The sequence below is a fragment of the Gossypium hirsutum genome, chromosome D02 (assembly GCF_007990345.1).
Source record: "Gossypium hirsutum isolate 1008001.06 chromosome D02, Gossypium_hirsutum_v2.1, whole genome shotgun sequence".
In the NCBI taxonomy this organism is placed as follows: Eukaryota; Viridiplantae; Streptophyta; class Magnoliopsida; order Malvales; family Malvaceae; genus Gossypium; species Gossypium hirsutum.
The window spans coordinates 63559032-63581345 of record NC_053438.1 but is presented as its reverse complement, the minus strand read 5'-3'; the positions used below and the strand labels follow the sequence as shown (position 1 = coordinate 63581345).

The window sequence follows — 22314 nt, the reverse complement described above, 5'->3', positions numbered from 1 at the left end:
GTTCAATTTTCTTATACCATTAATATAGATACTAACGGTATCATTTTAATTTATTACATATACAAATAATATATTTACTTAACATGAAATAGAATGTTGTAGAGTAAAATATTGATATAAAGGGTATAAAGAGTTTTGTGGTTCAATCATGTTCCAACTAGAGAATGGTATTTTGAAAATTCTTGCCTCTCGCGATTTACAGTTAGCGTTGTGAGTACAAGTTCGTCCTGTCAGCGTATAGACTTTTGTATTGTTTTGCCAAGTTGCTAGCGGGAGGTGCTGTTTTGTCTGGTTGGTTCCATCGATTATCAATTTTGTTGGGAATGGATGAGGTTTTGCAAGGGTTGTCTTTGCACGAGAAAGCGACTGTTGAATTGGTGCTTGATGGGGATGCTAGGGTGAAGGATGAAATCAACTATGATCTTTGCCTTGTAGGTAAATTTCTGGGAGAAAGGGTGATTAACTTTAATGCTATGGAACATACTCTCCTTGCACTATGGTGCTCGTTGAAAGGGACCACGATTAAACCGTTGGGAGAGAGTGGCTTGTATCTAATTCAATTCTACCATATCATTGATTTGAAGAATATCATTTCTGGGGGGAAGGGGGGGGCGGGGCTGGTCATTTAATAATTGTATTCTTCTTGTTCATTAACTTCAAAAAGGTGAGGATCCTGAGGAGATTAATTTTTCTTTTGCCAATTTCTGGGTGCAAGGGCACGATTTACCCCTTGGATTTGCTTCTGAGGGTTTGGCTAAGAGTTTAGGGAATACTATGGGGATGCTAAGGCTCATTGGTAAATACGGGGATAGCACATCCCATGGTGGCGTGTGTCGACTACTAGTGAGATGGAGGGAAGTCGGGACTGGAGCAAATTTTCGAATTCTGGGAAAACAGTTAGTTTAGATAGTCGATGTTTATCTTTTCCATGTAATACGACCTTTCATTTTGGTAGTTTTAGTGTTTCAAATGTTGAAGGTGTTCTATCAGGGGAGGGGTCTTCTATTGTTGACAAAGGTGAGAGTTTGGACAGAGATCAACTTCCTAAAGTGGTTGAGTCTTCGGTGGGCCTTACCGGTAATGGAAGTGGACGTGGGGAAGTGAAGCGTACATGCTTGCATGGGGCTGTTTCGCTTGCAAAGGGAGTTGTAGGTACATTAGCTGCTTTCGGTTCTAAGGAAAAGTACATTATGGACATTGATGAGTCCAAGAAACGCACACGACCTCTGGATTGTATTGAAGGGGAGTCAGGTGTTAGGTTGGGTGCTACTGGTACGACGTTTGCTCTGGGACTTTCTTCTTCTGAGTTATTGATCGGTCTTCCAATGGTGGCCCGCCGATAGCCATGAATTGCATCGCTTGGAACTTTCGTGGTTTGGATAATTGACACGTAGTTCCCTTTGGAGCCTTGTACATACAGATAAGCCCAATTTTCTATTTTTATTTGAAACTTTAGTTAATTCTAATAAAATTGAACAATTACGTGTTTTATTGTATTTTGATCACTACTTTTCTATTTATAGTATTGGAAGGAGTGGTGGATTAACTCTGTAATGGAAGTTTAGGGATGTGGTTTCAGTTTCTAGTTACTCGTCTAACCATATTGATGTCATTGTCGAAAGCTCGAATTTTCATAAGTGGCGAATTACTGTGTTTATGGTTATCTGGAATCTCATAGGAAGAGAGTAACGTGGGCGCTTATGCGTTCCTTGTCAGAGCGTTTTCAGCTTCCTTGGCTCTGTATGAGTGACTTCAATAATTTTCTCTCGGTTCAGGATAAATGGGGTGGTGTCTCGTATTTGGATAATATCTGCCGTAGGTTTCAAGATTGTATAGCAGATTGTGGTCTAATAGAGGTGTCGTTGTTGGGTCCTTTTACGTGGGAGAGAGGTAGTGGTACTGCCCATTTTGTAATGGAGAGGTTGGATATGGCTTTTGCTAATGCGAGATGGATGCAGATGTTTCCCTACTTTAAGCTTTTCAATCTTGTCAGTGCCACTTCGGATCATAATCCCAGCAAGTTGGTGGCTTGTTTAATTCATCCTGAATGATGGAGTTAGCGAATTCGATTTGAAAATGCTTGGCTGTCTGAAGAAGACTTTGAAGTGGTGGTTTCATCTAGTTGGATTGAGTGTCTTTCGGTTTCTGTTTTGGATAAGCTAAAGTTTCGTTTTGACTGATTGCTTCAGTGGCATTCTGCTCGCCCTTCTAATTTTGAGTCGCAGATATGGGAACTTAAGCGTCAAATTGCGACGGTTCAGTATTTTTGAGCAGGGGATTGTTTGTTGATTGAGTTACGTGAAGAGCTCAATCGTCTACTTGCATAACAACCTGTGTACTGGAAACAGTGGTCAAAATTTTTCTAGATAAAACATGGTGAGACGAATACAAAGTTTTTTCATGCGCAAGCTTCTTAGCGACAACGTACTAATCACATCCCTATGTTGTATGATGTCACGGGCCATCCTTGTACTGATACAGATTGCTTTGGATTATTTTGTTCAATTGTTCTCTACTTCTATAGAGGCCGGCTTTCACAACTTTTCAAGCTTTCCTTCATCTATGAGGACTGTACATAATGCTTCTTTGCTTGCTCCTTTTACAGAGGGTGAGTTTAAAACGAGTATGGAAATGCACCCTGATAAGTCTTCTGGGCCGAACGGGTTAAACTTGGCTTTTTACCAACAATGTTGGCCTATTGTTGGTAGTGATGTTTTTGCTTAGTGTTCTAATTGGCTCACTCAAAGTCAGTTCCCGTCGGGGTTCAAGGATACATTTTTTGTATTAATTCTTAAGAAGGAGCGGCCTAATTGGATGCAAGACTTGCGACCCAAAGTTTTATACAATGTTATAAATAATTGCCAAGGTCCTTGCGAATCTCATGAAGTTGGTTTTGCTGGACATAGTCTCCCCTATGCAGCCAGTGCTTGTGCTAGGAAGATTGATTATAGATAATATTCTGATTGCGTTTGTGATAATTCATGATATGTATAATAAAGGTTGAGAGAAGGTGGGGGATGTAGAAAATTGATATAAGTAACGCTTATGATTGAGTGGACTGGAATTTTTTACAGTTTATTATGCGTAAAATGGGATTTGACGAAGCTTGGACTAATTGGGTAATGTTCTGTGTGACGATTGTGACTTATTAGGTTTCTTTGTATGGAATGGAGGTAGGATCAATCCTTCCTAAGTGAGGGCTTCGTCAAGGTGATCTGATTTCTCCCTATCTATTTATTCTTTGTACTAAAAGGCTTAGCTTTTTACTTCGTAACGCAGAAATGCAAAGAGTGATCTATGTGGTTTTTATTTGTCGTTGAGGACCTAGTGTGTCTCATCTACTATTTTCGGATGACAACTTTCTTATCCTTGCGAACGTACCCACACTTGACACATGTTGCATTTCTAATCTACCTTGACAAGTACAAGTGATGAATCCTCTTACATGCATGGAGCACATGTGTGATCTCACCTAGTTTATGTCAATCTTATGGTCGCCTATCTAAAAGTCTATTATTGCTCCCTAAGTGGCCAATCACGATAAGAATAGTATAAGCCATGTGTTAAGGGATAGTCATCCTCGCTTATAAATACCCATCCTTGGCATTAAAGGTTTTTCTTTTTTAATCCTTCTCCTCTATGCCATGTCTGACCTTTCCTTTTCTCTTTGGTGACTCTTAACACCTCACCACCATGTGAATCGCTCTCTTTCCCTCTATTTTTTTAGTCATCAACGGTTCCTTCAAAATGGATCATAGCAATCTTGGAAATTTTGATAATTGTCTCGCCCAAACTTTTTCTTTTAGTGTACCTTACGACCCATTATAAGGGCCCCTTTGGATGCAAACGCACAACAGTGCGTTGAATGTTTTCCCCTCTATTATCAATCTCACTGCACTGGACTAGACTCTGGACAGCCTTTGGATGTGTTGGCTTCCAGTACAGTGAGGAATTTCTACTGCACTGGACAGCCTTAAGCTGACTGGTGCTAAAAGCTTCAGTAAAAATTTAGCAACTTCAGTTACTTTTTCTTTTCCTCTTTTACCCATCTATTCTTCAGTTGCATTCTTCAGGTTTTTCTGATGTTTGGTTACCCTTCTTCTCCTCTTTCCCATTCCCTTTCCCCTTCCCCTTGGGTTGCAAATCAGTTTGGTCAATGACCTCTTCCGGTTCCTCCTTCATCCAGGTAAGGCTCTTTCTCCTTCTTCCGTTCTTCATTCCTTTTTCAGATCGTTGAAATCAAGGAGAAATCCAAAGACCTACATGCTCTAATCAGGTATTCCATTAAAAACTAATAGCTTTTATTTATCGATTTTTAAATGTGCATGCATATAATTATTTGAAGAAACAAATAGTTCGTTGTGGAAATTCTTATATGAGATTTTTTTTTCTTCTACTGAATTTCTGGGTTTTGTTGGAATCCTTGAAAAATATATATTTCCTTGTCTGATCGTGATGATATTGACTAGATTGGTTGTCTTTGGATTACATTAATGACCTTTCGATTGGAAAAAGAAGTGTTGGGTCGATCTTGCTTTTGACCAATGATGAGGGTTTAGTGAATATCAGAATTATGGAATCAATTTATGTTTTCTTTCCGATAATTTTAATTGTTTGCAATGATAATTGTTCAAGTGGAAAACTTTTACTGTGAATATCAGACAAATTGTATTTTGAAACATTACAGGATTGGCTTACTCTGTTTGGTGCAATTACAGCTTGGATCAAAATACAATGTGCAAATTCAGCTCTCATTAGGGCAAGCTTGAAGACAGAAAACAGAACATATAATTGTATAGGGACTGTTTTGGCTAAGAATGGTTGCTGGTCATTTCTCAAAGGTGGATTTGTTCTTGATTCACCTTCAAATTTAGCTTTACTGCTATTCCAAGTGAACCTGTTTTCAAATCAATATAAATTTAGGCTTTTATATGTGAAAAAGATTGAGCATTAGATTATTAATGCTGTCACTGATTTTTGCTTCTAAGAACCCTTTTTTTTCTAATGTCCTGGATATGCAAAACTCAGATGATAGAGACATTGATATAACAATTGATAGTTCCTCGTTACAGCCATTTACAGAACAAGAATGGAGGTTTAACCAGCAATTCATGATTAACACTGTAATTACTGTTGACACACTTTGTGAAATGATATTTCAACAATGGTAATGTTCAATATCTTAACAAAATTACTTACCGTCTATTTTTTCCCCCAGCAAAGGAAGCGTGCTGTAACAATACATGTCTCAGATCAACAAGGTAATAGGTTGCAAGGAGCAGTAATAACTATAAACCAAGTCTCAAAGGATTTTCCATTTGGTTCTGCAATAGCACACACCATTCTTGGGAATTTGCCCTATCAGGTATGTGTTCATATTCATTTCTTAATACTTGTCGGACAATGCTAGCTAATTGATCTTGTTTTCTTTTGTCTTCCAGAACTGGTTTGTTGAATGATTCAATGCAGCAGTGTTTGAAAATGAACTGAAATGGTATGCAACAGAACCAGATCAAGGGAAGACCAACTACACCTTAGCTGACCAAATGCTGGAGTTTGTTAGAGCCCACCAAATAATAGCCAGAGGCCACAACATATTCTGGGAAGACCCCAAGTACATGCCTGCATGAGTGAAATTACTTTTGTCTTCTGCTAGATTAAAATGTTTTAGGCAGTTGAAACTAGCAACTGATGCAATTTCTTTCTTTGAGCATCTAATACATTAATAAGTAGTGTCGTGAAATTCTTATGAAAAACTTCTAGTTTTTGTAAAAGACAATGTTAATGAAACCCTTGCCGAGGAAATGAATGGAAATCTTTTCTAAAATGTAAATAATGGGAAAGAAATAAGGTGAAGCACATAAATCTCTTCAAGTAGCAAATATATTGTGCAGTTGTTTTGCTGAAGAATATGTGGACTTACTGTTGTATCAATTGACTGAATTCATAGTTGGTAGCAACTTAATATTATGTTCGGTAATGATTTTCCAGTGTATCCATCGCCTAGTGAGCAGTCAGCAGCTGACGATGCTCAAAAGCAAAAGCTGGATGATGCCGACAAAAAAATTACTATTTTCTTATTCCATAATTCTATTCCTTTTAGTGTTGCTAAATCCATGTATTTGCATGTTGAATTTTATATAAGCAAATTAAGTGATCAGTTTACTAATGCAGGGAAGAAGCAGATGAGTTGTGCCGAACTCGGGAGGAGAAAGATGACAGTTCATGCACTGCCTCAGAAATGTTTTTTGAGCTGTTGATGTATAAACATTTTCCTTCTTTGAGCTAAATACTATTTGTTGTTTACTTATAAGTGATCTTTGAGCTGTTACCAGTAGTAATTTAGATTCTTGGTCTCCAAAATGTTGGTGTATAAACAATCATGAGAAGGAAAATGTTCGTTTTGCAGCCAACAGAAATTTCATGGTTTTTATGTTTATTGATTGTAGGCTGTCAGAAAAGATAATAAACAACAGTTTAGCCTTCTTGAGGAAAATGGGGAGCTTCTGATACGTGCAAACCAAGGCCACACCGTCATGGTGATGAATCTTTCTTAAAAATTTATTAATTTCTTCATGCTTTATCTGAATTGTCACCTTAGATTATTTTTAGCTGTTGTTTTGAGCATCTTTATTTATGTCTATGCACTTCTAAGGAAGATATTGTATGTCACGTTGGCAGACAGTTGAGTCTGAAAGATTATTAAAACAAATCCTTTCAGCTGATGAAGTGCAATGTAAGAACATCATGTCTCTTAGATTTATGGACTTTCTTTATGCCTTTTATTTTGCATAATCCTCTTGATTTTCCCTGAGATGATTGTTTGCGTACATGGAACCTATAAAAGGAATTTGGAATCAATTTTGGAGTCGGGTTTGAAGCGCATGAAAAGATTGCATGTTTACTTTTCAAGTGGCTTACCGACTGACGGTGAAGTGATAAGTGGTGAGATATCATGAAATTTCTCTTTACTGTTCCTCTGAACTTTGACATACGAACTCCTTCATTTTACTCTCTATTTTTAATATGCCAGCACGATATACGTGACAAACTGCTTAGGGGTGTTATTATGCTTGTTATGAAAGGGGATTACTAAGATGCCGATATATAACGTGAATTTTAAGCAATAATGGGAAATGACAAGCACTAATCGGCATAAATTGAGTTTTAGTGAATCTAAATGCTGTACAGGGCTTATGATGATTTGTTCTTTTACCCTCTTCAGGTATGAGATGAGATGTTAAACGTTTTGATCTATCTTGATGTTAGAAAAGCTTTGGAAGGTAAGCATGCTTGCAGTTATTGCTTCGGTTCATAGAATCATGAAAGAAGCAAGTCATCTTTCTCACTTTTCTTTAGAGTGTGGCCGAACATATATTGATTTGTTCTTGCCAAACTACGGTTCTTAAGTTGTCTTCGCTTATTTTCTTGATGACTGCAGAAGGCATGAAGCTTTACATTTCAGACAACAAAGTGATATTGACTGAGGGTTTTGATGGGGTGGTACCTGTCAAGTGCTTTGAGAAAATAGAATCATGGCCAGACAGAAAACATATACCTTTCTCAAATGTTTAAAATTGAATGATGAAATGATCAGCTTTTTTTTATTTATTTTCTTTTAAACCTGTGTGATGACAAATTTGTATTTATAAAAGATGACCACCATTCATATTTGTCCAAGTCGATTACAATAAGAGTACATTTTATCTATATAAATTGTTAATCCAAGTCTATTCAATCTTTAGACAAAATGAACCTTGCTAAACAAGTTATGCGTGCAATTTAGTTGGAGAGGTTTTTTGTTAGCTCATGTAAGACTTTTGTTGGTTAAACTATTAGAAATTCAAGAGCAAATTGGGTCCTCTAATATAAAAATAAGCAATTTAGTCCTTATATGCTTCGTTTTGAAGCAAACAAGTAACTTTTGAATAGTTTTAATATTTTTCTTATCTAAATGCTCGTGGAAAAAATTGAAAATAAATATGTCTAAAAGTTTAATCATAAAAAATCCATCTTTCTACAGAAAATATAACAAAAAAAGAAGAAGTTAAAATGAAAGAAGAAAACAACATTGAAGACCAAAATTGCTGCAATTCAAATCTAGAAACAAAATTGAAATTGAGAAAATAAAATTTACGTTCTAAATTTTAGAGTTTGAAATTGTTGATGCACAAACAATAGAATCCTAATTTTTCAATGGACAGAAAATTACTGATGAGATGAGTTGAAAGGTGCTTTACGGTCGGAAATGGAATACATAATTGGGAATATGAAGAAAAACCCTAATTCATTATGTTGTTAAGTAAATTGAACTTGGGTTGTTGATGGTAAAGTAACAATCATAAAATCAATATTCAAAGTCAAGTTCAAATATTTTAATATTTGATAGAAGAAATTTATGAAGTTTGTTGATACAATCATTAGAATATTTAATACTAAGAATTTTATTAAATTATATATTTTTGTTAAATTATATTTAATCATAATTATTTTAAATTATATTTTATAGTATAATATATTATGATTTTAGTAAATTCATATAAGAATATTTAATACTAAGAATTTTATTAAATTATATATTTTTGTTAAATTATATTTAATAATAATTATTTTAAATTATATTTTATAATATTATATATTATAATTTTAGTAAATTCATATATTCTATTAAATTATATATTTTTATTAAATTATATTTAATAATAAATTTTAATCATTTATTAATTTTGTAATTGTTAAATAATTTTAAAAACTTCTATTATATATCATTTTTAATCTAATGTCCTTAAAGGTCATTTTCTATTTTCACCTCACCGCTACAGCTGCGTTTGAATCCAAACACACACTCCACCGTTGTTTCTAATCTCACCGCTACAGTATCCAATCTCACCGCTACAGTAACTAATCTCACCGCCACCGTTGTTTTTAACCTCACCGGAGCTAAACACACCGCCCATCCAAACTAAACCTAAGTCATCTTCCCAATTCTCTGCTCTTCTTTGTGCTCCCACTTTAATCCAAAATTTGTTGTCATATTTTCTTAGTGAAGTAACAATATGAAGAAAAAAAAATCTCCAATTTCATTCTCTTACTTGAAAAAGGAGGTTGTCCTCTTCCAATGTCAAGCCTATGAAGCAAATCTATCCTAAAGTCTATTCAAGATTAACATCCAAGCTATCGTAGAGTGCTTTGGTATATGAAACGTGGGCTACTTGATGACAAATTACTTTTTCTTTCCTACTTGAAAATATACATTGCCACCACTCAATATTTACTTCTCATGACTAGCCATCTTCCTACATCACCTTGAGTAAATATATCTAATGTTTTATTATTATTAAAATTTATATATTAGAAAAATATTTTATTAAAACTGATATTACATATTATATGCATGTTAAATTGCACTTTTAATATTCGATATCTATGTAATTTTACTCAATTAGTAGCTAAAAAGTACAAAGAAAAAAAAAGATTTCATTATCATTTTCATTAAAATTTTATTTATAATTTAAAGCTTTTTTATTGTCACAATATTTTAATTATAAAAATATTAATATATTTTAATTTTCAATATTTGAATAATATTATTTTATATTAATTGTTTAAAAATAAAAATACATTAATTAAGTAATTAAAAAATAGGTCAATTTACTAAAAAAAGCCTATTTTTTTTAAATTTACCGAAATGGGCCCGATATTTTATTATTTACCGGAATAGACCCTTTTCCCCGAAATTGCGTCCATGTCAGCGCGATGTCAGGGTATGTGCCAGCAAATCGCGTCCACGTCAGCGCGCTTTGCTGACATGGCAACAAATCGTGCTTTAGAGGACGCGATTTGTGTCCACGTCAGCAAATCGCGCTGACGTGGCCGCGATTTGCCCCGCGTGTGAACAGTGCAACGATCAAAAAATTTACCGTTGCCCCCCCATCGGTCAAAAAATATATATAAATACCCCCACCCCTTTTTTTTAACAAACTAATCCTATCTCAAATTTCCTCCCAATTTCTTCTAAATTTCCTCTCAATTTGCTCTCAAATTCCTTCAAAATTTCTCTCAAATCCATATTTATTTTCAATTTGCTCTCAAGTTCCTCTTAAATTTTTCTTAAATCCCTATTTTTAAATAATTTTAAATTTTTTTTATTTTTTTAAACTTTTTTAAACCGTAAAAATTTGTACGATTTCAGCAATGGTCGGAGAATTGACTCGTCTTGATAAGCATTACATATCGGTGGAACAAATGAAAATGGTAAGCGTTAAATTTAATTTTTAAATATTATTTAAGAATTTTTTATTTATGCATTTTTAGATAATTATTAATTTATTATTTGTTATAAAAGTCTGTAGATTGGATATTAGAATGCAATATCCGGAATATGCATGCTCCTCCATCACCGTTGGTAGAGAACTACCTGCGAGAAGCGGGTTTTTGGCACGTGACAACGGTAGGCCGGGGATGCAAGGTGGACTCGAAACTAATCATTGCGTTGATCGAGAGGTGGAGACCCGAGACGCACATATTTCATCTTCCATATGGAGAGTGCACTATCACTTTGGAAGATGTCAGTCTGCAATTGGGATTGTCGGTGGACGGGTACCTAGTCACCGGGTCTGCCCAATCTAGCGATTGGCTTGCGGTGTGTTATGAGCTTTTGGGCGCTAGTTCGGAGAACATGGAGGGAGGTAAGATCGAGGTGGGCTGGTTACGAGACACATTCCCGGATCCGGATGAAGATTCAACCAAAATAGAAAGAATCCGATATGCTCGGGCATACATTCTTCAGTTAATTGGAGGTTATCTGATGCCCGACTTGTCACGGAGCCGCATACTTCTAAGATGGCTGCTGAAACTCGTTGATTTTAGAGCAGCTGGTTAATTGAGTTGGGGGTCTACTGTCTTGGCAACGTTATATAGGGAGATGTGCGAGGCGACGCAACCGAGGAAAGCAAAAATCGGAGGTTGCCTGTCCCTACTGCAGTCATGGGCACAGTTTCATTTTCCATTTCTATGTTCTCGAGTAGACCACCCATATACATTCCCACTAATAACGAGGTAAATTTTATATTAGATTTTACAATTATTATGTAGACTTTTAAAAATAAAAGTATGCTAAAAATTTATTTAATTAGGTGGAACTATCCGGCAAGTCATGCTCGATTACCTACCTCTCTTGAAGATATACGGCTTCTATTAAACCAACAGTTGGAAGCATATGTAAGTATTAAATAAAATTGATATTTCTATCATTCGCTAGTCGATTGGTATTTAGTATTTAGTATGCAATATTTAGTATTATGTATATAACTAATATTTCTATCATGTTCATATAGTTTCAATGGACACCATACAAGGATCCAGTAATTCGGGCAGTAATTCTGGAAGAGTTCTTACAAAATCCAAACGCTTGGCAGGCGAAAGTCGCTTTGATCAACTACGCGACCGTGGAGATGCACTAGTCAGACAGGGTGTTACGACAATTTGGATGTAGACAACCGATTCCCTTAGAACCTGAAGTGTTTAACGATCACCACAAAATTGACCTTCGGCAATTGAATACGGATTGGCCGAGATTCTGGTCTGAGTACATCCAAATGTGGGGAGATCGGTATGACTATATACCTAGTATAAAATTGATCATCATTCCGGAGTACATCCAAACTTGCTGCTCGCTTTGGAAATAGCGCCGCCAAACGAAAATATGCCTCTCGCACAACCGATGTTATCGGTAGATGACGCGTTCCTTTAAGAACAGAATTTATGCATTCAGCCAAGTTTGACGTCATATGGCCATATCGTAGGCTGCCGTCGTATGCTTGTGCCCACTGTTCGAAACGTATGTTACCAAGTTAGTCCGCCCCTTCTCCGTTAATTGAACGTAAAGTTGTCAACATCTCGTGAAAACGGTCTTTATTTATCTCATACCCTGCCAATATAAGTTCATAGTGAATATTACATACCACTTCTACCAATAAAACTAATTCAAATTGATAAACGAAATAACACAGGTATAGACTAAATACCCATGTTGGTCACTTGTCGTCGTTCGCTCTTAGATGGATATTGCCTGTAGTAGTTGGAAGCAATGTGTCTTAGGCAATATTGATGGTGTGTGAACTGCCATAAGCTTCCTTGTAGATCAAATGCAGGTAGTATACCGGCGCCTTGATCTGAAATAACACAGATATCAGGTTGGGGGCACACATGCCTCCTTAACCTAGAGAGAAAGAAATCCCAGTCATCAGACGACTCCCCCGGTGTTATTGCAAATGCAATTGGAAGAATTCTCCCACCGCTATTCTGTACCACTGCAAGCAATAGTCGATGAGTATACCTACCAAACATAAAGGTACCGTCAATTTGTACCAATGGCTTGTAGTATGGAAATGCGTCTCGGCATTGCTTAAAGGTCCAAAACAGGCGTTTGAACACTTGGCATCCATATAGCAATCGGCCGTTGTAGTACTCATGTTCCGTTTCAAGGTCTGTGATGGCACCTGGGACGTATCTCTCTAGCACTTGACGCCACTGCCATATTTCATTATATGAGGCGTCCCACCCACTATGCATCTTCTCCAACGCCTTTTGTTTAGCTATCCAAGCCTTGCAGTAAAAGGGCGTGTACCCCATTTGGCTACGGATATTGGCAATTAACACCGGCACTGAAGTCCTGAGATCTGCTTTTACTGTGGGCAGTATCAAGCTAGCTAACATAACTGAATCCATCTTCGGATGATCTTGTGAAACACCTATAAATGGAGTACATTAAATAATGCAACATTACATAATAAAAGTATTATTCAGATACCTTCAATACTGTACCTGTAGCACATGTTTATGGACCTTTGTACTTTTTAATCTCCCACAACTCTATCCTTTTCCTTAACGAAGCGTAGATTTTCCATGAACATGTGCCATCTTGCACTGCACACTTCGCCTCAAACTTATCAGATTTGGATTTAACGACGTGGTAGTTAACGCCGTTTTTGATACTATGTTGTTTCAAAGCACCAATAAAACTATCCTTGTTGGTAAACTGATTACCAACTTCAAATTCACCCGAATCTAGCCCTAAAATTGTACGATCATGCAACCGGTATGGTAGATCTGGAAACTCTAACGCATCATCTGCAGACAGATCGACATTATGCATGTGGGCTGGAGGTGAGTATGCTCTGAATCGTGGATTTTCTTCTTCATCTGAACTCCTTTCAGCATCTTCAGGTTTTGTTGGAATAGGCTCTGGTTTAGAAAATAAGCCAACTTCTGCACCATCGGGCCCGGGCTCTCGAGGTGGATCCACATTGGAGTCATCTTCTAACCCACAATCATCTGCAGCGTATGAGGTCCCCTCACCGGTTGACATCGTAGGGAGTACATCATCCCTTCTTCTAGGCATTTCATAACGTCCCCAATTGGATGTAGATTGCCAACCACTAGAACTTGATGTCGTTCCCTAGTATGTATTTTCAGTATCAAACATCGAGCCACCGACGTACATGTCCCATCCACCGACAGAGTGTCTTGCGGGGGATGTGCATTCAACACCGTTACCAAACATGGGCTGTTCTGTGTTTTCTAACCTGCTAACCGAATGTCGGTCAGGGGTCGTGTATACATCTCGAACACTGGTCGCAAGTACATCATTTGGCGATGTAAATTGTACATATAACTCAATATATGGTGCTCCACTAGCAAGATGAGTCTGCACCATTACCTCCAAGCTACGAGTACCTTTTATGTCGACCGAGTCATATGTTACCGGATCAACAGAGGAACAGAATCGATACGTAATAGACAGAACTTTCATTGGCATCGTTCTGAAAATTTTACGCCTAATTCTTTTACAAAGTTCTGTTAAATCTATGTTCTGGTTAAAAACCAGTCGCACCGTATTCTCCAACAAAAAAACAACACCATTCTCGGTGTGGCAAACCTCACAATCGTAGTAAATAACAATACTAATACATTCACTCATATTTGAAACTCTAACCTTCTTAGCCTCTCTAAATTGTTTCTACTGTGACTTATGCAATCTCAGAACATTTTTTGCCTCAGCCCAAACATGTTACTGTAGCAAAAGCGCGTCCACGTGGCCGCGATTTCACAAATTCTTCTCATAAAGCATCCTGCTAGAAGCGATTTTATACTATTTGCTCAAAAACGTCAAGTCGAAATTATTTTTCCAGGACCAACTGTAGCAAAAGCGCGTCCACGAGAGAGCGATTTCACAAATTCTTCTCAAATAGCATGCTGCTTGCAGCGTTGTTTTATACTATTTGCTCAGAAATGTCAACTCAAAATTATTTTTTCAGGACCTACTGTAGCAAAAGCGCGTCCACGTGGGTGCGACTTCACAAATTCTTCTTATAAAGCATCCTGCTTGAAGCGTTTTTTAAACTATTTGCTCAAAAATGTCAACTCGAAATTATTTCTTCCAGGACCAACTGTAGTAAAAACACGTCCACGAGGGCGCGATTTCACAAATTCTTATTACAAAACATCCTGCTTGAAGCGTTTTTTAAACTATTTGCTCAAAAACGTTAAGTCAAAATTATTTTTCTAGGACCTACTGTAGCAAAAGCGCGTACACGTGGGCGCGACTTCAAAAATCCTTCTGATAAATCATCCTGCTTTGATTTTATCTTAAAACCCATAAACACGAAACGTAATCCAATTTTGAATAAATTTTAATTAATTTAATTACGAAACTCTTAACCCTAATCCCTTATTTATTTACTTTTTTCTCCAAAAACCCTAAAAACCCTAACATGGGAGACACGGCGAAATCGCGTCCACGTCAGCGCGATGTCAGGGTACGTGCCAGGAAATCGCGTCCACATCAGAGCGCTTTGCTGACGTGGACACAAATCGCGCTTCAAAAGACGCGATTTGTTGCCATGTCAGCAAAGCGCGCTGACGTGGCCGCGATTTCCTGGCACTTACCCTGACATCGCGCTGATGTGGACGCGATTTCGGGGAAAAGGACCCATTCCGGTAAATAATAAAATACCAGGCCCATTTCGATAAATTTTTAAAAAAATAGCTTTTTTTGGTATTTTGCCCTAAAAAATGAACATAAAAATGACCAATCCGATATAAATATACGAATTCATCATATGCTTGTGTCTAATCTTGGTCCCAACGGATCCCAACACCGATGATCTAAAATTCATGATCCCCCTCCAAATGTATAAAACTATTAACAATATAGAGTTTTGACTTTTCTCTGCAATTCATCGATGAAAAATATCCCTTTTTAATCATCACTAAAGAGATTCTCCTCTGTTCTATTCTAAAATGTCTCTCTTAAACCAATTGTTTAATAGAGGCGTTTTTGGTGCAAAATGGTTAGTTATTTTCCCCCGTATTCCCCAATTGTTTTTTTCATGTGCGACTTGATTCTGCTTTTGGTTCATATATATGTATGCGATTCACTTTGGGGTTTTCTTTTCTTTTCTTTTTTTTGCTAAAGTTTATTTTTGATCTGTACAATTGTGTAGTAAAACATGCTTGAGCTTGGCAATCTCGCGCATCAAGTTGCTCCAAAATAAGAGAGATTTGCAGCTCAAGAATATGAGAAAAGAGATTGCCCAATTCTTGCAGGCTGGCCAGGAACCAATTGCTCGAATTCGCGTATCTTTTTCAACTTAATGTTTGTTAATGGACTCATTGATCAGTTTATTTCATAATGATTTTGATTACCATTTTTTTCTTTTGCTGTTCTCATTGTGGGGTTAGGTGGAACATGTAATCAGAGAACAGAACATATGGGCTGCATATGAGATACTGGAGCTTTTCTGTGAGTTTGTTCTTGCCCGAGTTCCAATTCTTGAAAGCCAGAAGTAAGTTCAATTTTAAAAGCCTTTTAAGAACTTAGGCGTTTGCTTTATTGGTTTTGCCTAATGGTTTATTATTTGTCTCCTTTCCAGTATTTTACCATGCCCTTATTTAATCGGTAGTGGTTTTTTCTTCTATTCTTTTTGTGTTTTCAAGTTATATTGCATCAATAGTTAAACACTGTGCTGAGCAAGGCTAGAGGCTGATATCTATATCTTTTAATTTACATATAAATACAATCTAGTTTTCAAGCTGATTGTTAATTGTGAAGTACTGTTCTTAATTCTCTTCTCAGCTGACAGTGCTGTTTACTCATTATCTTTTAGATGCTATTTGATGCATATACCATTGTTAAATTCTTATGTATGATCATCATTTATGTCTACTGGTTATATCCCAGAAACTTATAATTATTCTATCATGATATCTGTCCTTTATGTTTGATTTGTTTATAACAAGTCCTAATATTTTGTTTTTCCTGAAAATTTCATAATGAGATGAAGGAACGGAGAATTGAGTTAATGTTAGAAAGAAAATATATTATTGTATAGAAAATCTTTCAATAGTATAAAATTTCCATCATCTACTGAAAGGATCAATCTACTTTATTGATTCATTTTCTTCTGCTACACTCAGCATGCTATGTTGCTGTAGGACATACAAATAATATTGAGGAGCAGGGTTGCTACACCCATCCTGCTTGTTCTATTTCCTGCAAGTGGCTCTTCTCTCAATCTGGATAATTTTCTTCCTTTAGAAATCATGTTAGGACTAAGAATTCCTGAGAGCAGGCAATCCACTGATTTACCAGAGGGCAACTTAAATCAATATTGCAATTAAGGGAAGAGAAAAATGTAGTTACAAAATTTATTCGCATTTTACAATAATGGAACTAAAGCACTAAATGCATTCTTTCATTACAAAGCAAAAGCGCAGGTTGTTTAGTTTGATCAATTGCTACATTGAAGAAAATGAATGTGGATTTTACTGCATTAGTGGTATATTTTGAGGATACCAACTTGGGTCCATAGGAGCGACCGCTTCTGATTCTTTTCCAATTGTTTCAATAATATTTGGGTGCATGATTGTGTGATAACTGATAACCACATATTTCTTCCAAGTTATGTTTTTGTATTATAATCTTACGTGTAAAAAGTTATAATTCAAGAATTTTTATGTCATTCTCATTTGAATTATTTTGGTTTTCTTAGTCAAGAATTTGAGCATCTTAAGTGTTTTCATTTCTTTGCACAACCTAACTACCCATTTTAACATGTCTTTGCACGTAACAGAGACTGTCCTCCAGAATTACGAGAAGCTGTGGCAAGCATAATTTTTGCTGCTCCTAGATGTTCAGATGTGCCTGATTTATTGCAGATCAAGAATTTGTTTGCTACAAAGTATGGAAAGGAATTTGTCATTGCTGCAACGGAGCTTCGTCCTGATTCTGGCGTGAACCGTGCAGTTAATTATCATTAGTTCTATTTTCAAAAAATATATATCATTAGTTCATTTAAAATTCACTTGTGTGGTTCAATGGTTTTGCTAGACTCGTGGAGTTTGCAACTTGAATAGATGATATGCCATTTCTGATTCGTTTCCCTTTTCTTTCTGTCATCTAGATAATTGAAAAGCTTTCAGTTAGTGCTGCATCAGGTGAAATAAGGCTCAAAGTATTGAAGGAAATTGCCCAAGAATATAGTGTAGAATGGGATTCTTCTGGCACTGAAGCAGAGTTCAACAAGAAATATGAAGATTTACTGGTAAACATAATTAAATAATTTTTCAGAATATTTTTTTCTGTGGACTATGCATAGCATCTTCTATTAGGCATTATCTTCTGGAGTTGTTTCTGGTTCATGATCCATGCTCTTGATATTTATAGTGCTTTCTTTGCTGTTTTAACCAGCTGCTAGAATCTGTTTTATGCATCCTTGTTGTTTCTACCTATAATAGTGAAATGACTAAGAGAGTTCTGTTCAGATTTGTGCCTATTCATTTTTGACATCCCAACATTATTTCTCAGGATATAATATAGTTCTTAGTACTCATTATGAATTCAGATAATCAAAATGAAATTTCAGGTTTCCCAATCGTCAAAATCTGTTGACTTCGAATTATGTATCAGCTACTCTATAGTTCTCATCTTCCATGTTTACTGAGTTCTGTTTATAGTTTTCCTGTTGCCAATCTCTACCTTGTAGTGTTTGTTAACTTGCACTTTTTGAAATTGACTTATCTGACATGTAAGAAAATGGCTTCATTATACGATTGTTCTATTTTTTGTGACTCTATAGTTATTAGTTTCCCACATTTACCAAATTCTTCACCCATTTTTCCTATCACCGATCTATACCTTGAGTTTTTGGTTGTTGATGTTCCATGTAAAAACCCATAACCTATTGAAACTGACTTAACAGACATCTTAATGACAAGGCACTACTTTAAGAGAAATTTCTATTGCTGTGAAGTAATATTTTTTCTGAAGATTTTCATGTGGATGTATTTTACACAATAATTTCTACAATTAGTGGCTTTTCAGCAAACAAGTCTAGAAACATAGTAATGTAAATGTTTACTTCAGAGAACTTTCTACAAGCTCTAGTATAACGTTGTCTCTGGGTCTAGAATTTTGGAAGGACTTGCAGCGTTAGATATATCATTTATGTGTGAAACACGTGCCTATTGTTTTTTTCCACAGATCAGAGTTGAAGAAATGATAGACAGCAACTCAAATAATAGAAATTGAATAGGATAGATTGAAATGGAACGACAAAAGAAGGGTGCCAAAGTTTGGAAGCCGCTCAAATTTGAAAATATAATATTAAGGCTAAAATAATATTTTGCTGAATATAAATCTCTTAGATTATTTTATGCTAGGGTCATTTTCATATTACTAAACCTAGCCCAATCTTTCAAGGCTTACATGATCTTAAGTCTAAACCTCAAGAAAAAATGGTCTCATGCTAGCTATGTGATCACTATTAAAAAGAAAACTCTTTAAAATAAGAAGAAAACAAAATTGAATTATGAACCCTTAAAAAATAGAAAAACAAACAATTATTTGTGTATCATTCCCCTCTTTTCGAAAGGGACCAATGTCTGATGCGAAAACCTTAACAACTTAAGCATATTTTTGAGATAAATCTGTTGCAGTTCATCCTTTAGCACCAAAGTAATTCCAGTGGCAGGCCTACCCAACCATTTAACGAGAAACTGTCAATGTTGGGGTCCATGCCTTGACTTCACCTTCTTGACATCAAGCACACTTTATAACATCTCATTTTACTATTGGTAAATTGCTGACTTGGTCTGCAACAGGAGTTACTTCCCATCAAACCTTCGGAAGGGTACAAGTCTGCTACATTAAAACTGGAGCCGATTTGTACTTGAGGAAGTAACTGTAACTCTATTAGGTAAGCATTAGATCTGATTCTCTTAAGCACTTTACATGGTCCAAACTTTCTGGGTTTTAGCTGTGATAATCACCCTTAGGAACACATTCCTGTCTTAGATGAGTAAGCACCATATCACCATGATCACATTTTGTAGCTCGACGTTGCTAGTTGGCAGCAGCTTCAGAGGCCTCATTGCTGATATTTAGAGCTTCACTGACCTCCTTATGAACTTACTAAGTATGCTTAGCAAATGCAACTCTATCATTGCTCTAGCTTCTGAAGGCAATGGTACTAATCAAGCACGAGTTGTGCCTTTAGACCTATTCTGCTTCAAAAGGAGTCTTTTTGGTGGTCTGATTCATAGAATTGTTGTAAGAAAATTCTGCCTGTTGTATAACAAATTCCCAAGACACACATGATTTCCTGTAAGGCACCTTAACAAATTTCCTGAAGTCTGATTTACTGCTTTTCTTTGACCTTCGGTTTGTGGATGGAAATTGTTGGAATAATTTTCCCAAGTTTCCTCCACAACAATCTCCAGAAGTGTCCCATGAATTTGATATCGGAAACAGTAGAAGTAGGAACACCATGTAGCCTTACCCCTTCACAGAAGAACAACTCCAATATGAGAAGCATCGACAATTTTAGAGCATGGAATGAAGTGTGCCTTCTCTGAAAATTGATCTACCACAAGGAAAATGGAGTCATGCCTCTTTGAGGTCTTTGGAAGACCTTAGAACAAATCCATGTTCAAATGGATTTATGATGTTTCTGATTCAGGCAATGGGGTATATAACCTCATATTTTGTGAGCTGTCTTTGCTAAATTGACAAGTTGAACGCCTCATTAATATGTCAACTTCCTTAAACATCTTGGGCCAATAATGTCTATTTGCCACCATTTCTATGGTTTTATCTCTAGTTAAATGCCCTCCCAAACCATCCAATGGAGTTCTTTGATGATTTTCTCTCACAAAGACCCCTTTAGAATGCATAGTTTGTTGCCTTTAAACTCTTCAAGAAAGGAACTCCACGTAGCATGACACTCACTAAGCTTCTTCTTGAAACTCAAGTATCAATGCTTGGTGGTCAGTGTCAGCTCTAATGGTGAATTAATCAAGAGGGGATAAATTGATTTCTGAAAAACTTGATTAAGAAATTTAAGCACAATTCTAGAGAGTGATAAATTTGAACAATATGATAGAAATCAATTCAACATGCAATTCCCTATTCCGGCTCTCACTGGTTCCTGTTGCTGTACAGTAGGTACCAATGACAAATCTTCAACCACGCACCTCAGCTCAACCAATTCTTCTTGCTGCCCTTGATTACCTATACCATCTCGACCCCTTCCGCATCCAAACATAGTTTTGATTCCATTTTGGTAAAATAAAGATGATAGACAACAACTCAAATTACAGAAATTATGAAGTAGGATGGATTAAAGTGGAATGATAAAATAAGGGTTCTAAGGTTTAGATACCTCTTAAATCTGAAAGAAATGCATCAAGACTAAGATAATATGTTGCTGAATACAAATCCCTAGGGTTATCTATACTAGGGTCAGTAGCATATTATTGAACTTAGACCAAGCTTTCAAGGCTCAAATAAACATCAATAAATTTTCACATGCTCACAACCAGAAAAAGAAAAAGAAAGAACAGTAAACAACTGCTCCTGCATCAATTGGAATGGCTACATGGATTCTTTTCTTCTGTTGAAGAACAACTTTTAGTAGCTACTGCAAACTGTATCTGGAAAATAACAAACCATACATTTAAGATTTCTATGAATTCACGCACCCATAATCATCCACCCAGCACACACACTTATGCGCACATTCTGGTATCTGTAATAACTTGGCCTTTAATGTTATTTACAGGCTGGATCAAAGCAAGTATGTGCTGAGGCTGCAGTTTCTCAAGCTCCCAATAAACAAGCATCTGGTAAATCTTCGCCTTCTAATGGGGCAAAAACTATTTTGCCTACTGATGCTAGGCCGGCATCTCAACACCACCAAGTTCCCAGCCACATGAGTAAATTGACTAGTAGTGAAATTGAGTCATCAGTGAAAAATGGTACTGCCGGTCCAATTTCTGACATTAAAACAGAGACAAATTCACGACCATCTGATGTATTGGAAAGAGCTCGAGCTGCTATTGCCTCTGCAGAGCGTGCAACAGCAGGTGCACGTGCAGCTGCTGAGCTGGTGAATGTGAAATTTGGTTCACTGAAGCTACAAGGAGCTTCATCATAATGTGTCGGTTGTTCAATCACATGTTCTTGTGATTTTCTCAAGCAGTGTCTACTAATAAGCATAAGGAAAAGAAGGAAGAATTTCAAATATAAAAGAAACTTGCTATAGGTTAAACACTGAAGTAGTGATATGGAAATCTTGAAGTTTGCTTGGGGGAATTTGTAATGCTTCTACCATCGTATCATATTCATTTGTCATAGTTTAAGACTAGATTGTAGATTTTCCAACATTGCATATTGCCAGACATTTGAGTTCCCAAACCAACTCGTAAGCAGATTTTATAAACTTAATACTGTTTCTGAAGTTCTTTAAGCGTTACGGATCATGTTATAGCACCTACTTTCTGTATTATAAATAGGCTTCTTTTTCATCAGTTATTTTATTATTTTTAAGACGAATGAAGATTGGATTGTCTAGATTCATATTTTGGATTTAACGTCAACCGAGACTTTAAATCCAACTATCAACAAAAATATTTTTGCTACTCAACGATTCATGCAATTGAATCTACATATTCCTAAACCTAAAGGAGAAAGGGCCTATTTAGTAGTGCGGCACTTCTTGTTTCAAAAACACTTTTGGAAGAAAAATTGATTTTGGTTGAAATTTTTGACTTTTCAAAGGTGTTTTTGAAAAGTACTTCTGAAAAAGAAGTTAAAATTTGTAGTTTTTTTTTTACCAAAAATGCTTTTGGTGTTTAATTATTTTTTCACCCTTTCAATAATATAGTACTTTCTCTCTTTTTTTTCTTGGTGTTTAATTACAAATGTGTTAAAATCATTAATTAAAAATAAAAAAAAATATTTTTTAAAATACT

The 22314-nt window shown here is 36.2% G+C and overlaps 2 protein-coding genes across 5 annotated transcripts; both read left to right on the top strand.

The window, feature by feature from the left end:
* The first annotated feature begins 3245 nt into the window (after positions 1-3245).
* On the top strand, positions 3246-7710 carry LOC107909567 (endo-1,4-beta-xylanase 5). 4 transcript variants are annotated; one of them, XR_005910512.1, is made up of 9 exons: positions 5023-5123; positions 5219-5365; positions 5442-5614; positions 6175-6261; positions 6450-6539; positions 6682-6736; positions 6848-6945; positions 7226-7283; positions 7442-7710. XR_005910512.1 is itself a non-coding variant. In XM_041088978.1 (5 exons), exons 2-5 carry the CDS (start codon positions 4818-4820, stop codon positions 5457-5459), a joined length of 291 nt encoding a protein of 96 aa, XP_040944912.1. In that variant the 5' UTR covers positions 3246-4276; positions 4688-4817; the 3' UTR covers positions 5460-5827. The 4 variants fall into 4 exon arrangements, 1 of the variants encoding a protein (XP_040944912.1); XR_005910513.1 differs by having other exon boundaries at positions 5224-5365; positions 6682-6945; XR_005910511.1 differs by having other exon boundaries at positions 6682-6945.
* Positions 7711-15111: 7401 nt separating this feature from the next.
* Positions 15112-21800, top strand: LOC107909568 (IST1 homolog). The gene is made up of 6 exons (XM_016837150.2): positions 15112-15353; positions 15507-15639; positions 15745-15848; positions 17136-17307; positions 17466-17606; positions 21123-21800. Exons 1-6 carry the CDS (start codon positions 15304-15306, stop codon positions 21495-21497), a joined length of 975 nt encoding a protein of 324 aa, XP_016692639.1. The 5' UTR covers positions 15112-15303; the 3' UTR covers positions 21498-21800.
* The last annotated feature ends 514 nt before the right edge of the window (positions 21801-22314 follow it).

What these genes read in the sequence shown, in the direction of transcription:
- LOC107909567 (XM_041088978.1), top strand. Translation starts at nt 4,818, where the DNA reads ATGGTTGCTGGTCATTTCTCAAAG. An exon ending in TTGCTGGTCATTTCTCAAAG is followed by an intron (nt 4,842 to 5,021) that starts GTGGATTTGTTC and finishes CTGGATATGCAA; the next exon opens with AACTCAGATGATAGAGACAT. An exon ending in AGCAATTCATGATTAACACT is followed by an intron (nt 5,124 to 5,218) that starts GTAATTACTGTT and finishes TTTTTCCCCCAG; the next exon opens with CAAAGGAAGCGTGCTGTAAC.
- LOC107909568 (XM_016837150.2), top strand. Translation starts at nt 15,304, where the DNA reads ATGTCTCTCTTAAACCAATTGTTTAATAGAGGCGTTTTTGGTGCAAAA. An exon ending in GGCGTTTTTGGTGCAAAATG is followed by an intron (nt 15,354 to 15,506) that starts GTTAGTTATTTT and finishes ACAATTGTGTAG; the next exon opens with TAAAACATGCTTGAGCTTGG. An exon ending in AGAAATATGAAGATTTACTG is followed by an intron (nt 17,607 to 21,122) that starts GTAAACATAATT and finishes TGTTATTTACAG; the next exon opens with GCTGGATCAAAGCAAGTATG.